Source organism: Lissotriton vulgaris, chromosome 3_2, assembly GCF_964263255.1.
Source record: "Lissotriton vulgaris chromosome 3_2, aLisVul1.2, whole genome shotgun sequence".
NCBI lineage: Eukaryota > Metazoa > Chordata > Amphibia > Caudata > Salamandridae > Lissotriton > Lissotriton vulgaris.
The window spans coordinates 230,645,348-230,663,736 of NC_141690.1; the positions used below are offsets into that span (position 1 = coordinate 230,645,348).

The window sequence follows — 18,389 nt, forward strand, 5'->3', positions numbered from 1 at the left end:
CACCTAGGGCAACTGGGTGATTCTCTTTACGTATCTTAGCCCAAATTGGTTGCGGAACTACATTCCCAAATAACATGTCAATGTCCGCCAGATTCATTACACAAGCCTCAACTGTTTGTGCTAACTCCTTATAATATCCGGCAGGATTCTTACGCGGATCTGGCAAGGCCTGTTTCACTGCTAATACTTCGGCTCGCTTCCACGGAATGTGTATCCACACTCTCTGGAATTGCGCCGGAGCAGCTGCAATACCAAGGTTTACATTAGCTTGCACAGCTTCACGCCAAATTGGAGGAACCTCCCTCATTGGATATTGGCGATTCTGCTTCGTACTCTGTCTTTCTAAATCTCTCGGTGAGCGAAGAGATGGATCATTCCTATAACTTAAAATCAGTTCCATCGCTTCTTTTATATTTGGACCTACTATCATACCTGCAGCAAACTCTTTCTGAACCTTAATCAATTCTTCTAAACTCGAGTCAGAGTCATCTTCTTCTAACTCCTCACGTAAAAGAGAGCACATCTCGTCGAATACATATCGTTGCGTTGGGTCATTCCACTGCATAAATGTATCTAGTACATCTCTCGTACTATATCTCCTACTCTTCGAAATCCATCTGAGAGCCGTGGAATCTAAGATTCCCCGTTCCTCAGTACTTGGAAGCTGACTACGTCTCTGCACAGACTCAGAAGTAGGAGTCTTAATTAAAGATTTATAGAAAGGAGACAAAATGTTAGAGACAGAATCAGTGATTCTTCGACGAACAGAAAGCGGAGTCATAATACTAGCAGATGTAGAAAACACAGTAGCAGTTGGAACAGATAGTACAGGGACAGTAGGAGTATCAAGTAAGGTAGCTTGTGAAGCAGTAGGTGTAAGCGATACAGGTATAGGCAAAGAAGTCGGCAACCCAGGAAGAGGGGGTGCCGAAGGAACATTCACATTAACCACAGGAGGTACAGGAGCTTGATTCTGAGGGGCAGGAGCAGGAATACCAGGTTGTCCAGCAACCGGCAATTGAACATTCAGTACAGGTGGAGCCGTAGCACCCTGTGCATACGGTGGGGGTGACCGTAACAAGTAAGACAACAGAGGGTCGTTTTCGGGGTCCTCTACTATCTTAGTTGTACTCGATGGCAAGGCAGGATAGCACTAGTCTATCGCTAAATTACGCTCTCTAGTGGCCACTTCCATTGCCTTGTCAGACTCGTTATCTTGCAGCTGCTTAGCCGCCTGTTCTAAAGTCAATTCTTGCTCTTTCTGTTCTTTTTTCAACCTTTTAATTTCTCTCTGTTTAAATTCTTTTCGCCAGTAACGGAAAGAATCAAACATTGCCGGCCGGGCTTTCTTTTTAAACAGTTTCACTTCCAAATTGTCAAGGATTTCAGGTTCAAAACTACCATGCAGTGGCCAACTGAGGACACCGTCTTTTTCTGTATAGCGGACCCACACCTCATTATAAGATATAGGACCCACACCAAACTTACAATAAAGATCATAAAGAGGAGTCCCAATCGGAGGAACCAGACATGAGTCCTCCAATCGTGAATCACTGTTGCAACCAAAACACGACATCATACAATTTTTCCGACTTACCATTTTGCAATCCGAAACACAGATCGAACAAAACACAAACAGATATGTGCACTCGAACCAAGAACTTAGGCCTACCAAAACGAACTAATGTATCGATACCCAAAACTGAACCAATAGATTATAGTAACCAGAACAACCAGTGATAATCTTACGAAACCAAACCAAACCAAGAACTAAAAGGATTTTAACAACCCTTACGAAGTAACCAACTAGCAACCACTAAATACTTAACTGAGGCACTGAAGACGTCACCAAGGAGAAACCCGTCACGTTTCGCCGTACTAAGGACTGCACCTCGGGTCCAAGACAGGGCGACGGTCAAGGCAACGGACCACTGCAGCCGTCCTGAACGGGAATCCTCGTGGAAGAGAACTTCGGGCCACTTTTGCGATATGCCGGGATCGATGAAGTGGGGCGCCTCCCTCAGGAATCTTCACACGAAGCTCCTCGAACTCTTCAGGCTTTTGGACCGGTACCGAATGACGTCGCCCCACGTTGGGCGCCAATTGGAGTTCTGGACTTTTTGGTTCCGTCCAGAGGTGTCAGGGATAACACCCGAAGACCCCGGAGTTCCACCTGTCTCGGTGCACAAATAAACAGAAACACGGGCTTCTCGATGGTGGCGTCAAAGACCAAAGGTTTATTACTGCAGGGACACAGAAGTCACAGAAACTACACACGGGCAGAATTTAGGAGCCTGTTCGATTTGTACAAGAAGGGTTGCTCCTTATATACAAAATTTTAGCCTTCAAGCGAATTCTTCACATGTTGGTACATTCCCAAAACCTTTGTGTCCTAAACAATAAATATTTGGCGTTGCACAAGAATCGTCGATAATATTTGATGTCAAACATTACGAAGAGGGGTTCCCACTACTCCATCACAATCCCATGTCAACATTTCATTCAAGAGCCGGACCGCCTCATCGTGAATTTCGTTACCTCCCCCTAATAAAGGCCCAGAAGGAAAGGAGCAGAGCCAGGTGCAGAAGATAGAAAAGCAGGATAAGGGATGTTTGTGGGTCGTAAATGGGCAAGGCTACCAGCTTCGGCCGCCTAATCATGATCAGGCCAACGAACACAAGAACCAGTATAGCAGGACTGGCCTCGGGCAGAGGAGGCAGCCTTTGTCGAGTCATGCAGCTACAGCGTGTTCTGTTCTAAGGTGCACGTGTCACTAGAAAGGTGAATCGCCGGCTAAGCCTACGTGTCCTTAATCGAAATGAAGTAATCAGAGGTCATTGCGTATGTGAGGGCAAGAAACACAAAATGGCTGCCATGATCTAAGATGGATGCCATGGGTAGATCGGAAATGTGTTTGTAACAGGAGTACTCTTGCTCGTAGCATAGCGAAAACACCAGGATATGCTAAATGGATCATTTGCGGTTCATTGATACCAAAATTATGTATTTCCGACAATATTGAAAACACAGGTTCAAATCGTCACGGAACCTCAGCAGGGATCATGTCATCTAAGAGGTGGTATCCCTACCTCCACCCTAACTTTGTAATTACTGTCTGGGAGGCGAGAGGTCAAATCTAGGATGAGAGTGCCTCCATTCATCAAGATGTAAAGAGGGGCTTAGCTACTGATTTTACTGGAGTAAGAATATATCTGTGTCAATTGGGCCCTCGGTGATTTATGAGGATGGGCACATTTTTTACTTCTTATGCAAAGTTCTGCTGTTGCAGTTTTAACCCATTTTATTCCAGGGATACCATTTTCTTAAATTAATTTTTTTATTGGCTTTATTGAGATTTATAATTTAAACAGTAAATCAGTTGACAGTTGCATAATTTCAGCCAATCACAACATTAATTCCCATGGAAAAAAACAAAAAAGAAAAGATTGTTAACATATACTATATGAGCCAGCACTATAAAATGTACAATTAGACCGGTTAATGTGATGCCGTAGTATCTCTCAGGACATCAATTAAGAGAGATATGGCGAGAGTTCCCCTCGTGTAGTGTTTTGGGGGGGGGGGGGGAGGGCAGAATAGAGGTATCTAGTGTTAAGGTTATGTGCGGAGGGTGTCCTGATGTCCATAGGATGGGATGTAGGAGGTTATAGATTGGCATAGTCTTTCCCCTATGCCCTCGCAGCAGCGCATCCTTTCCAGCCAGTCTGGTACAGTGGGTGGCCTGGCGCAGACCAATGAAGACCCTTTTGCCCAGTAGTAGCGCCATAGAACCTAGACATCGTATTGTGTGTGGGACATTCTGTGTGTACCCCAGTGGGCCATCAGAGGATCTGGGACATGGCATGGGCGGACATAGCTAAAATGTGGGAGTATACAGCTTTCCAGTAAACGGCCACTGATGGACATGTCCAGGTTAGGTGTGCGAAATCCGCACCAGGGTTGTCTCATTTTGTACATCGATCATATCTGGAGGAGTCAAATTTAACGATGTCGGCTGGGGAGAGGTAATTCCTGTGTAAGTATCTGAAGTGCAGTAGCTTGTGCCTCTGGTTGATGGAAATATTCTTGGTTTGTTTGCTGCAGTAGTTCCATATTTGGTCCATGAACTGTGTCCCTTGTTCTCTTTTCCACTTGCCATACGCTCATGCATTGGTGTCCTGTCTGTGTCCTGTAGGAATGGTAGAGCCTAGAGGTCATGTGGCTTCCGTCTGTGGCCGTGATCAACATGTGCAGGGGTGGGAAGTTGTCCAGTAGTAGTGGTTAAGTGGGCATAAGGGAGCGTAAGGTGTTGTGCAGTCTTCTGAAGACAAACAGATCCATATAGGGAATATCTTGTGCTGGTATGGTGTCAGTTGAATGCAGGATATGGCCATTTGGAAATAGGTCACCTATTATATGCAATGAGTAACGGTCTAGTGTATGTATGACCAGAGTCTCCTTGGTGAGGGGGAGCCACGGGTTGTAGGGAAAGGGAAGACCTCCAGAATATAATAGGCCCCACCCAGTAGTCGTCGGTAAGCGTAATGGCACTGGGCAGCAAGATATTAGTAACGGAAATCCAGAACCTCAATCCCCTTCGGTCATAAGGTAGAGTGAGGGTATGACAACTAATTTGTGGGTGAGTCCCCCATCCCATACCAAGCATTGTAGAATGCAGTGCAGAGTATGGAAGAATGACTGCAGCAGTAGGATGGGAATGGCCAAGAATAAGTATAGGAACTTCGGGAGTACCCACCATTTTGATTATTGGTGTATGTCCTGCCATGGCGAAGGGTAATTTGATCCATTGATCCGGGTCCGGGCCGTAATTTTGATGCAGAATCTGGTCCCCGTCCCTGTATATGTGTACCCCAGGTGTTTAGAACCATCTGCAGCCCACCGGAGGCTGAGGTCCACCTGTGATGCATGGGCGGAGTCTGTCAATGGAAAGAGTCCGAACTTGTTCCAATTGATATGGAGTCCTAACAGGTCTCCATATTGTGCTATTTCCTGCATTAATGGGGGAGAGTTTCCTGCGGATGTCTAACGAAAAGCGATATATTGTCTGTGAAAAGGCACGATGCGCGTGGTTCTCCTGTAAAGTACGGACCAGTGGATCCATGACGACTATGAAACGGAAAGAGGATAAATGGCACCTTTACCTGGTGTCTCCGAAAATGGGAAAAAGCATCTGTGAGTGTGCCATTTACCCGTAGGCGGGTCGAAGGCCCGGTGTATAGTAGCTTAACCAAGGCCAGGAAGGGAGGGTGGATGCGCAGTTTACGTAAGACTGCATATAGAAAGGGCCATTCTAGTGAGTTGAATGCCTTTTCTGCATCCAACAGGGCAACTGCTGCAAGAGTGTTTGGGGAGACTTTATTTAAAACCAAGAAAATAGTGCAGAGGTTCAGTGAGGTCGACCGATGTGGTACGAATACGGAGTGAGCCGGTGAGATGATCTGTTCCATCAATAACGAAAACTTAGCAGCAAGGATTTTTGCTGAGATTTTATTATCTAGGTTTAGCAGCGAGAGGGGCCAATATGAAGTACAGTGGTTAGGCTCTTTGCCTGGCTTTAGTAATATTGTCAGCACCGCTTCTCAAAGTGAAGGTGGTAATTCGCCTTAACTCAGTGCCTCATTGTATACTGTTAAGAGGTGCAGAGCCAGCTGTTGTTTGAAAGCTTTGTAACACTACAATTCCTCAAAGTAATTCCTTACGTGCCTCGTGTTTGTCACATCCATTATTATCATACTCTTCACTAAACACACAACGCACAATACTACTCTTGCCACTTCTGCAAACTTGAAAAACATTCACGTTACAAAGTCACAGTGAGGACTGGTCTCAAAAATGAGTAGCATTAAGACAGGTGTCCAGTTAACTCCCTCCCACTATCTAATGACGGCCCTGAGAATACTGTTTGCCCATCCTCCAGGCGCTTTATTAACCCCTTCGATGCTGATGACGAGCTCAGCTCGTCATCAGCCACGGGGGGCGTGTGCGGATGACGAGCTGAGCTCATCATCTAACGCGGCTTTTAGAAAAAAGCCACATAGCGCGAAAATAACCGCTGCAGCGATGCAGTTAAAAGCAGTCAAGTGCCACACGTGTATGCGGCTGGGCTAAGAGAAGCATGTAGCACTTGGGCTGCGACGCTTGTCAACGCTCCAAATCCGGTGAAATCTTTCTCAGTATTAAAACTGTCTGCAAAGAGGAAATGATATTGCAAGTTTGAGCAGGACAAAAAACGCTTCCAGGATTGTGGTTTCCAGCGCCCTTTCACAGCCTAACCAAGATACCCTGCACAAAGAGGCATTGGCGGTGTGGTGTCACTTTATAGGCACGGTGACGCTTATCGGAGGCACAAGAGAAGCCCAGATATTGTCACGTCGCAGAATGGCCGCTTTTAGGCATGTAACAGGATTACCAATACAGTGTCACTTCCTAGGATCCATTACTGTTATCGCAGGGAAGCAGAACAGCAAGGCAATGCCGGAGGAGAGGGTGGATCCCTACCGTCTCTTGCCCACCATACCACGGCAGTACGGACAGTGGACCGGACTCATTAGAGGACACATGGTACTGTGTAGTTGCGGCCCGCTCTGGTTATGTGATTCCTGCGAGCTTGCGACACACATAGTCCTCCTCCTGGCTGCCCTGTCTTACTCCTCATAGTCCTGTCCCACTGAGGTCCCCGAGTCTGGCCGGAGTCTCACTCACTGTGTGTGGAGACTAGTCACGCTCGGTCACTGGACCTCACCCACGCAGAGTTGGGCCCAGAGATGGCGTGCACCACTGGCCTGGCTTCGGGCGCATGGCATGCATGCTGAGGTTGGCCCGCGGGCGTGTTCCAGCTCCATCCTTCCCTGCTGCTGCCTGCCTGAGAAGTGGTAGTCCAGGACTGTTGAGACTCGACAGAGCAGTCTGACCGGGGCCCTGCAGTATAGTGAGTCCACAAGTGTGAAGTGTCTTGTGCGGAGTACGTCGACGATGAGGTAGGATCATAGGAAGTAAAGCTTAGCACAAACAGCAGAGGTGCCAATGCAATCCTAGGGGGAGGGGGCCCAGGAGATGGGGACTCTGACTGGTAATCAGGAAGGGGCGACCAAGCACAAACTCACTGCCCTATTCGTAGTGATAGGGGCATCTAAAAGTTGTGTGTTCCCACGCCGTCAGGCCCAGTGCACTCCAAGCCAGAGAATTTGTCAGAATGGATTGCTTCCAGACCCCACAGTGTACAATTGCGACCAGATTGTGCATAAATGAGTGAGTCCCTTAGTGTGTGTGATGGGTCAAGGCCAGACAACGCCACTTTTTCAGAGCAAGTTTAAAGTAAAATTTGTTAACTCTCATAATGCACATGGTCATACATCAGTTATGCATAATTGGTTGCAAACATTTTATGATGTTAAGGCTTCTGCAGAGGTGCCCAGTAAATATCAGGGAATAATAATTAGTGAGAACTCTAGAGGCTAAAGTATTTGTTGGAGAGATCTCGGTGTTGTGTAGTCCCAGATCTGAATCAAAGTAGTTTAGAAGGTGAATGTGTCTCCTGCAAAGCACCCTATGTAATATTCAGATGACAGATTTTTTTTTAATGTAGCTAGGTTAGTGGGCTACTGCTTTGAACACAGATCCTTTTGTTACTTGCAGTTCATAATTAGTAAGCCTTTTAATATTGCACAGTGAGCTATGTAGGATAGGTGATTGCTACATCTTTTAACGCTGAGTCATGCAACACATCTTGTACAATGATTTACACACTTGCATGATTTAAGTTTATGGTATGTAAAGCACTCTGACACCCTGCATTACTTTGAGTAGTGCTATAAAAGAAATACAATTGTTTTATTTTAATTCTGTGTAAATACTTGGACAGATCAACAAATCTGACATTCTTACATTTCATGCGCTTACATAAAGGGACTGAAAAAAGTCAAGCATGCCTATCTTAAGTACCTGTGAAGAGATAAACTGTGTACTTTTGTTTCCCTCATTGCATTTAAGTGTGAGGCTCCAGGCCACTCGATCAAAAGGAGGTCTTTTGGCCTCTTAACTTGGCCTTTATCTATAAATGAAAAACTGAGACTAAACAAAACATGGATCCCTCCAGCAAATACATTATCCTTCATAGTTTACTTATCAGGGGTATGCATATGTGCAAGGGAAAAGACAATTCTGGAAGTAAAATGAGATATTGTTTTTTTACAAGTGGAATATGCATTTTGAATCAATACATCATGCATAAAGACTTTCTTAAAATACAGGTTAGAGGGAGCAGTAATTTGCACATGACACTATTGCTGCCTTTCTTAATCTTTGTTTTCTACTATTGTGATATGAGCAGTGCCCGTTTCACGTTACAAAGTCACAGTGAGGACTGGTCTTAAAAATAAGTAGCATTAAGACAGGTGCCCAGTTAACTCCCTCCCACTATCTGTATATTGAATAGAATGTATATTTGTCGTTAAATTATGTAGAAATAGTCATCAGAAACAATTTTGCGACTTGCTTCTTTGGGCTGGTTTTTGGGCTGGAAATGGTTGTGTTGGGCTTAATTTGGGCTTATTCTTGAGCGGCTTTGGGCTTGGGAAGCGTCTGAAAATCTGGCAACACTGGACTTTGTCAGTAATTGTGTGCCATTTGATTGCTAACATTAACAGCCACTCCGCTGCTTTGGACACCAACCATTTCACACTGGCTGCTAAATGCGATGTGCTGCGCTCAAACCTCCATAATACTAATGCGAGTTGAACCACACTTGCGCTGCCTCACGAGCTATACCTCAGGTTGTGCATGAGCTTCTCACACGCGGCTAAATTCAATTGAGTCGGCTAGATCAATTTGTCACTAAGCAATGACCTAGCGAAGAACAATGAGTAAACGTGCCGGCTTGATGCATCTAGGGAAGTTGCTGTTGAAACTTGGGATTGGGGGCTGGTAAAAAAATCATAAGCTTCACGATGCACCTTTCAAATTAAAAGTACGTCCAAACTCCAGGGTCAACACACAACCCTTAAAATTAACATTGCATTTCACTTCTGGTAACATTTTCAATGAAAGCAAATCTCGCTGTATCACTCCACGTTGGTTTCCTTCTGATAATGGTCGTATTTCTTACTGCCACAAACAGCCTCCCTTCTTTTATAAACTGCAGTGTAAACATGTTTTGTTGCCATTATGTGCCAAAAGAGACAACATATATTTTGTTCTTATGGCCCAGCCGTTGACAAGCTTGAACGTAATATTGAAAGCTGGTTGCAACTGCCCCTATCCTTGGCTGGCAGGAGGATAGCTATAATAAAAATGGTGGTGCTGCCACAGTTCCTGTATTTGTTTTTAAACATTCCCATACCATTTTATAAGAGTTTTTTCACCAAACTGCACACATTGTTATTACGACTGGTTTGGGGGGGTGGGGGTGGGGGGGGGAGGCCGGCCCATATTGGGTGGGACACTTCCATACAAAAGGTGTGGGTTTGGTGTACCGAACCTACACATTTATTACCTTGTGGCGCAGGTGAGCTTCGCACTACACTGGTACTGCACGGACCTCCGGATTCCATATTATAGGCCCAAGGCTGATTTGGTCCTCACTGCTGCTCTTAACTCTGTTACCATGAGGGTTCTCTAGGGATCCGTAGGATATACAAACGGTGTCCACTACCAGCTGGGCGTGGTAGAGGTTGCGATGTGTGACTGGGGCCCGCGTCTTGTATTCCCCGGCACTGCCATTGGTGGGGAACGGATATATTCCAATCTTGCAGGAAGCGTTGGTAAAACGTACGCTGGCTAAATTCCAGATGACTACCTTTGGTGACCTGTTCCCGGGAGGACACATTTTCTCCCGTACAGAGGACCCCTGTTTCCGCTTGGCCACTATGATGGACCATTTTGTAATACTGCAGGTGCAGAGGGCGGTACGTGCCTGTGTGGATAGTTATCCCTTGGAGCCCCCAGACTTTACTATATTAACTAGGGTTATTAGGGGTAATGATGGGAGTCATTTAGTGGCCCGGATGTATAAGGCGACGGTGGCACTGCTCCCATGCCGTGACATGTGTGTTCGAGGCAGCTTGGGAGAGCGACCTGGGGTACCCCCTGACAGACGTGCAGTGGAGGCGGTGTTGTAGTTAAACATGCCGTGTGTCCCCCAACCACTGGCATAAATGACTGCATTTAAAATTTATATGGATAGCATAAATAATACCCAGTAAATTACATTGCATGGATCCCTCTCGCCCGCATACGTGTCCTCAATGTCGCTCCCCAGAGACCGACTGTGCCATGTGACAGGGACTTGCCCTAAGCTTGGACTTTTGGAAGTCGATTATTAAGGAATTATCCAGGATGGTGGAGATTGAGATTGCGCCCTCACCATTGTTAGTGTTACTTGGTTATATTTATGATCTCCTTACATCTATATGCCGCTTGTTCTTGCCAAGCGTGAAATAGCTATTAAGTGGGCTGGTCTGCGCGCTCCATACACTTGCTGCATGGCTTCAAAGTATGATCTTTTGCAATACCACAAGTGACATGTATGGGCAGCTACAGCCGCCAGCTTCTAGGCCTGTGGACATCCGGCACCCGCTCCAAGTGTATATTTTAGAGACGCAGAGTGGTAGTAATCCCCCCACCCAGGAAGCGGCCAACCCTCTTGTGCCTGTAACTTTGTAATGGTATACGGGTAGGTGCTTTGTCCACTTGTTACCGAAAAGTGACGTCTCACAGCTAGTCTTTAGGTGGGAAGATCCACGTGTGTATTGATATTTGGTATTTTAAGAAGTAATTTGCCATGTCTGATTGATATGCTACTGTATTGGACCCTATGGTATGTTTCCTACTGAATTGCTACAATGTGTTGCTACGAATGTTATATTTCTTTTTTTAATTTTTTTGTTCATTTATTCGGAAAATTTATAAATAAAAATATTTAAAACATATATTTTGCTCTTAAATATTCTTTCTAATTTTTTAGAGGCTCACGATGTACTGCATGCTACTCAATCTGGCTTCCGCCCCAACCTAAGCACCGAGACGGCGCTGTTGGAGGTGTCTGAAGCCATTAAAGAGGTACTTTACTCCGGGGGCAAAGCCATGCTTGTCATGTTAGATCTGTCGGCAGCCTTTGACACCGTCCCCCATGAGGGTATTCTCGCCAGACTATGAGATCGGTCTGAGGGGGACGGTGCTCAGCTGGTTTAGATCTTTTTTAGTTGGCCGTCGACAAACAGTCTGGGCCTCTCCTAACTCGGCCGTGATGCCGCTCTGGGAGTCGGAGTTCCGCAGGGCTCTGTGTTGAGCCCGACTCTTTATAACATCTTTATGACCCCTTTGGCGGCATTGGCGGAGTCTTTCGGGGCCCAGATCGTATCCTATGCCAATGACACCCAGCTCCTCTTTTTGTGTAAGAAAGGAGGAGATTTTGATGGAGAGAGTATCCGGGAATGCCTTGGGGCATTTTTTAAATGGTTCCAGCTGAACAGCCTCAAGTGCAACTCAGATAAGTCTGAGGTACTCTTCTTCGGCTGTTCATCGGATCCGGACTGGCAGGCATGGTGGCCTATTAATATGTTCCCCCCCGTCTTGTTCGTCCCAGCTGGCTAAGAACCTGGGGGTCAAGATGGACAAGGGTCTGACGTTGAGATCGCAGATCCTTGGTTTAACGGGAACATGTTTTGGTCTCCTCAAGATGCTCCGGAAGTTTCTGCCTCTTCTCTCAGAGGAGCATAGGAAGAGGACCGTGCAGGCCTTGATCGGCTCAAGACTGGATTATTCCAACGTCCTCTATCTGGGCCTGCCGGGATATCTATTGCAGTGGTTGCAAGTTGTTCAAAACGCGGCAGCGAGGGCCATCTATGGCCTAAATAGGCGAGCCAGCGCAGCTGGCCTGTTGCAGTCGCTTCATTGGCTGCCTATCCGGAAGCGGATTGCCTTTAAGGCCTTGACCTTGGCCTATAAAGCTCTTCATGCTGTGGGAGCAAAGTATCTCCAAAGGAGACTCGCCTTTTACCATCCGGCTCGATCTCTAAGATCTGAATCTTTGTTTCTTGCGGTGGTCCCGCGAGTTAAAAGAGCCCGCATTGGAGGCCGCTCCTTTGGGTTGCTGGCGCCACAGTTGTGGAACACTTTGCCGTTGACATTACGCGGAGCTACTAACTTGCTTGCCTTCAGGAAGGGCCTTAAAACCTGGCTGTTTGCCCTTTAGGCCTTTTTTCCCTCTGCTTCTGTTTCTTTTAATCTGTTTTTATATCACTGTGTTGTGTTATTCTGCTACAGGGCTCAATAAAAGCGCCGGGACACTCTTTTTGAGTAGCCGTGCGCTATACAAGACAATATATAACATAACATAACAAATATTCACGACATCTTTTTCTCGTTTGAGAATTTACAAAAGCTTTTTTGCTAATGGTAGCCATTGATGCAGTGTGAAGCTTGCTAAATTTTTCTCTTTACATCTAACCAAACTTTAAATCATCAGGCTAATTTCATCCTATTTTATGAACACACAGAATTCTCAACTGTCTACCTGAATTCCGGGAACCAAGGTCCTCCAATGGTTCTTTTTGTTGAGCTAATAGGGACTAGAATACTTGGAGAACGTGAAACAATTATTCTATGAGGACCTGGAATGAAATAATTGTTATCTCACAAACCCATTTCATAGCTTTTCTCAGACACTTATACAAACACCTCGAGACAAGAAATATGTCTAAAAGAATGAGACAGAACTGCTAAAGATAACTCATGAAAAACATTTATCTAAAACCTCAGTTTGGATGAACAGATCAAGAATTTGCCTTTGAAATCAGATTTAATGACACAGTCAATCGTACACGTAGCATCACAATGCAGTTCAGAGCATTAAAAGACCGCTGGAAGCTTGTCTGTGGAGAGAAACAAAATGAGTTTCGAGATTCAGTTAACAATCATACAAACCAAAGCAAGGCTGGTCGATTCAGTTTGTCTTCAAATAGATCTGGCTGAGTCTGAACTGCAGCAACTCTAGCCACAGAAGGAGTCAACTAACCCTTCAGCTGAAACGTTATTTCCTGCTCAATTTTACCAGCTGGAAAAGTACAGGTTCCAGGGTCGCAGATAAGGATAGTTCAGTTCATTTAAGGACTTTGCCACCCAGTATAGATGGGAATAGCATAAGGGAGTCAATAGGAATCAGAAGTCAGTTCCATTGCATGCCAGGCAGGGAAAATGGAAAATGACAGCCAGCCCCGACTCCTTCTTCGATGGGGCAATTATACCTCAAAAAGTTCCTGGTTTACACCCCTTAATGTATCAATTTAATCAGTCCATGGGGTTCTCATTGCCCACTCACAGTGGGCCGTTTTAGGAGTGATTGGTGAATCACAAAAATCCGGAAGAATTAAGTAATCCTTTTGCAAATTTCATTAGATTCATTAAGTTCAATTGTATTCCTCTTCTGTCACTTTCACGGAAGTAGGTGGAACTTTATTTTGCTCACAGTCCATCCGTTCCCGAGCGCCTTTCCCTGGGTTTGCAATAATATTCTTACATTTCTATGGCTATGTTCCTTAGAAAGAAGCGAGTCCTTTGTTAACCAATCCAGAAAAGAAACTTCACAGAAAGTTCTCACAGTGGCTGAAGTGGCTGCTTCGTATGATTTTACATTTGAGCAGGTCAGGAAAAGCTTTTGAGGACTTCATGAAATTTAGCTGAATTACTGCCATTCAATATTATAATCAAGCACACATTTCATAAAGGCAATCCGATTGCGTGCATTATTTCGGTTATTAGATTAAGTACTGTTAAAATATTTATTATTAGCATCTCTTGCATGTTAGCATTTTCAAAACAAATCATTGTGTCACTCTGAGATGCATGTATTTTTGCATAAACGTTACAGAAACTCCTATTTAAACTATGGCAAGTCTTTCTACTTAAGCAACTCTCAACAATATTCTCATAATGCAGTTATATATTTTCATATTTTAATGTAATATAATGTTATTATGAAACTTTCTATGTTAATATATATTTTATTTTCTCTCAGCACGTATCTGTGGTTATATGTAGTTCTCATTGTTTTCATTTTCGCATCATCGTGTTCAAACACTGCATGCTGTTATTATGCATCATGTACTTCACAAGTTTTTCAACTTAACCTGTCTTCATCAAGAATTTATTGTCGCAATGATCTTTTGATAAAAGTAGCCATCAGTTAACACTTAGGCTCCATCACCGTCAACAGCGATCCAAACTGGACAGCGGAGATGATTGCCTGAATTTTCAAGTTATTCACTCTCTTATCAAGCGCTCTCCTCTAATGTGACTTGCCTCACTATGGCAATTGTGAGGCGTTGATTATAAATGATAGGATGTGTCCATGAAAAAAGCTACTGCATGACTGTTGTGAGGTCGATATGTTCGTTGCAACATGTCATTGGAAGATTTTAAAACCTTGTTTAGTACAAATATGATGCTGTGGGATTTAGAGGGTTTGGATCCAAGTTACTTCTAAGAATAAGGCCCACATGCATCAACAATGCCATTTGCGATTCCTTAATAGCGAAAAAAAAGGATTCGCTAATAAGGAATAGCAAAAGGCTATGCATGCAGAAATCGCTAAACAAAATGCGATTTCTTAATATTCCTTAATTGCAACTCGCAAATTGCGAGTCGCAATTAAGGAATACCTACCCATTCATTCCTATGGGCCTAGACGCCCATAGGAATGAATGGGAAGACATTCTCAATTTGCGAATCGCAATTAGCGAATCGCAAATTGAGAATGCAATTTCAAGGGTGCAGGGGTGTCCAAAGGACACTGTTGCACCCCTGAAATTGATCTGTGCACATATATTGCGCACACACATGCCCTTAGGGCATGTATGTGCGCAACATGAAACTTTGAAAAATGCACAAAAGTGCATTTCTCAAAGTTTTTGCAAATTACCATGAAGATGAACTTCATGGTAATTTGCTACTCCTATTAGCGAAATCGCTAATTTTTTTACTTTGATGCATTGCATTTAAGGAATCTCAATTTGGGATTCCTTAAATGCAATTGCAATTGAAGGAATCTCAATTTAGAGATTCCTTAAATTGCGATTTTTGCATTTGGGATGATGCATCCCAAATGCAAAAATACCGGTCGCAAAGGGGCAGATTCTGAGGATCTGCCAGTTTGCGACCGGTTTTTAGCTTGATGCATGTGGCTCTAAATAAATAAATGATAATAAATGATTCTAAAGGTCCTGACATGAATACTTGTGTTTAAGTTTTGTCTATCACAGGTGGAGTATATATTTTATGGCTTTCCTTCTCCCTCTCTCTTCTGAACAGGAACCTTACAACATGGAGAGGATCTTCTGGTTGCTTATGGACTCGGACAGCAGTTTCATCAGAAAAATAATGGAAGAGTTCCAAAGGACCAAAAAGCTTAAACTTCCAGAAATTCTTCACAAGAAGGTCTGGCAAGGGATTTATTGTAATTTAAGTTCACAGCATACACCAGATTAACACAAATGTGAGACCTGGTGCGAGTAGTGTCAGGCCATTCAGAGCTTACTGGGTTGGTCCAGAGCTTACTAAAGGAGCTGATGAGGATTAGACACTGAAAACACAGTCAAACACAACAACCTTACATTAATGGAATGAAAAACCTTCTAAAGGGAGACTCGCGAAACCTTTTATATTATTTCCATTTCTACACACATGTAGAATCCAAAATGGATTCCACCATGCAGGCTTATGAACCTGTACACAGTCCTTGTACTCAACCCACATCACACATATGGTGTACACACAATATCCACACATCTTCCACATGCATGGAAATGAAAGACCGTCTTAAGGAAGAGTCGCAGAACATTCGATATGTGGAGGGTCAGAGGCATATCCTCCCCAAGAGGACCAATAAAAAGGCATGTCCTCTCACTAGAGATTACGCTTTCACCACCGCCTGCCCACAAAGCCCAGGTGCTTCCTCTGCCTCAGAGCACAACTCACTGGGGCAAAAAGAAAACAGAGACTGTATATGAAAAGCCACATACAGCAGGGCAGGGAGCACACTCTCCGGAGCCATGCAAGAGACCTTTCATCCCTGCTACACAAAAACGGCTGTCAGCCTCCAGTGTGTAGATCAGGGACCCACTTAATGGGTAATGATTTGTTTTAGGTAAATTTATCACATACTGCTATGCTGAAAAGGATCCGACTCGAACACCCTGCCATTCCTTGTGTGCCAAAGCAGCGATTTACAAGGTTTTCTGGATCTTTCATGGTCTGAGTCACACCGGAGGAAAATGTGTAATTTTCATACATTTTATAGCATTATGGAGTTTAGTTGATCAGTATGCCTTTGAACCTTTTGCTCTGATGAAAATTGGCAGGCATAGTTTCAGTGTGCATGTAAATATTGAGTTTTTTGTTTTCTTCACTTAGGAAATTATTTTGATTATGTGAAGCCTCCTTTTCTACCACACGTTTTAAGAAATGGGGGTATTCTTAGGCCCTTCCTTATTTTCATCTCTGTGCATGCCTGGGTCTTTTCAAGGTGTAATATAAAGGTGAATTGGAAGTGTGAGAAATCGATTGCAAATGTTTGTTAATGAGTTCCAGATATGCCGTTCTAGGTGCTTACAACCTCTGCACTGCTCGCTCCACTGGGAAGGGTTCTGAACTCCATTCATCCTTTGATTGGTCTGAACTCCATTCATGACAGTAGAGAAACCTGCAGTGAGCACTTACGAGCAGATACAATAGGGCCCATCGATATTTCAGTTGGTATGCATTTGTGGTTAATGAAAATGGATCTTAACTTGCTTATAGAATGGCAGAATCCATTTTTTTTATAAGGGTATACAGAGACTTGACTCTAGGTTCTGCATCCTTTAAAGTTTCCCTATTTTCTCTCGGGGATACTGTCTAGATTCTTTTACAGGAATCCATGTGAGATCACTCTAAGGATTTAATAGTTTGATGCAGGGGTTCATCTGTAGGAACAGTAGGATCCTTTTCAAAGAACTATGAATTGATGGTTTGTGTTATTTACAGTGAGCTACAAAAATACTAAACTGAAAATAGTAAAATATTTTCTTTGGCTAGGACAGGAGTAAATAATGTCATGGGGGCAGTGGGAAGAGAACATTCTCAAAAACTTGGGGTAAAGTATTTCCTCGTGGGCAAAGTGAAACACAATGTAAAAATCCAATTGCATGCAAGTGCATTAATGCAAAGGCATTTTTGCATTCACAGTTGTGAAATATGTTTAGTTAAGTAAGCACATTTGCTTTTACATAGACATAATGGGTAACTCACAAACGTTTTCCAGGAGTACTTGGGAAAACGTTATAAATCTGCACTAAACCGGAGGAGTAAACCTATGGATGCAGATATAGGAATTTCTGTAAATGAGGCCTCTGTTTTCAGCTTTTTGAGAAAGAGGGAGAATTAATTCTGCATTTACTCAGAATATAGGAGGGAAACCCACACCTTGAACTTCAAATCCAGGACTAAGCAATGCGTTTTCCAGTTTTGCCCTTATGTTGGTATGCTGCAGACCAAAATATGCTGTTCTTTTCTGTGTGGTTATTTGGGATTCATCCTTCACTGTCTTTAATATTCTCTTCAATTGCAGATCACCGAAGGGATGAGTTCCTTTTCTGCCTCTGATGAGGACATTATTCAAACAATGTCCCGATGCTGGGAGGAAAATCACTATCTGCTGTGTCCTCATTCTGCGGTGGCTGTGCATTATCACTACAAGCAGGCTGACAATCAGCAACACAGGTACTGAACACTTGGGCTCAATTAAGTTTCATTTGTGTTAAGAGTGAAAAATGTCCTCGCCTGTTCTTCTCTCCTGAACATCAAATGCAACTACCAGTCTATCAGACTGCGTGTTCCATCCAGGTAGGGCTAGTGTTTTTATGTCTAGGGGAATAAAAAACGGGTAAATATAGCAAAGCCAGTTGTTTCTCTCCTTTACCATATACTCTGAAAACAGGAAATACATAAACATAAATGGCTTGACAGTAATTGAGGGCTTTCTAAATCATTTCTAAATGTTTATTAAAGCAAACAGGCAGAATTGCCATGATGGAAAAGAATACCGCACACCTCCAAGTGCAACCATAGTGATTTCTATGTGAGCATTACTGATGCAGTGTTGTGCACAAGAGGGTTTGGTATGTTTATGCTAGTTTTCTCCTGTGTGTTTCCAGAGTGTATTTCGTTGTGTTTGACAGTACTGTTGATTTGTGATAGACCTGTCAGCCTTAGAGTGGTCTTCCCGCAAACTTTTTGCCTTCCTCCTTCCCTTTTTGGTGATCTCCTTTTTGCTAGCCGGTGCTAAAGTGCATGTGCTCACTCCTTAAACCTTGGCAACATTGAGGTATCCTGAACTG

At 43.9% G+C, this 18,389-nt stretch overlaps 1 protein-coding gene across 2 annotated transcripts in view; it reads left to right on the forward strand.

Annotated features, from left to right (window-relative positions):
* The window catches only part of THNSL2 (threonine synthase like 2), a 185,470-nt gene that overhangs the window by 142,165 nt on the left and 24,916 nt on the right, over window positions 1-18,389 (forward strand). For both annotated transcript variants that reach the window (XM_086964274.1, XM_086964275.1), the window contains 2 exons: window positions 15,325-15,450; window positions 17,621-17,772. In XM_086964274.1, the coding sequence (XP_086820400.1) occupies window positions 15,325-15,450; window positions 17,621-17,772 (278 nt within the window). The remainder of the gene's footprint in view (window positions 1-15,324; window positions 15,451-17,620; window positions 17,773-18,389) is intronic.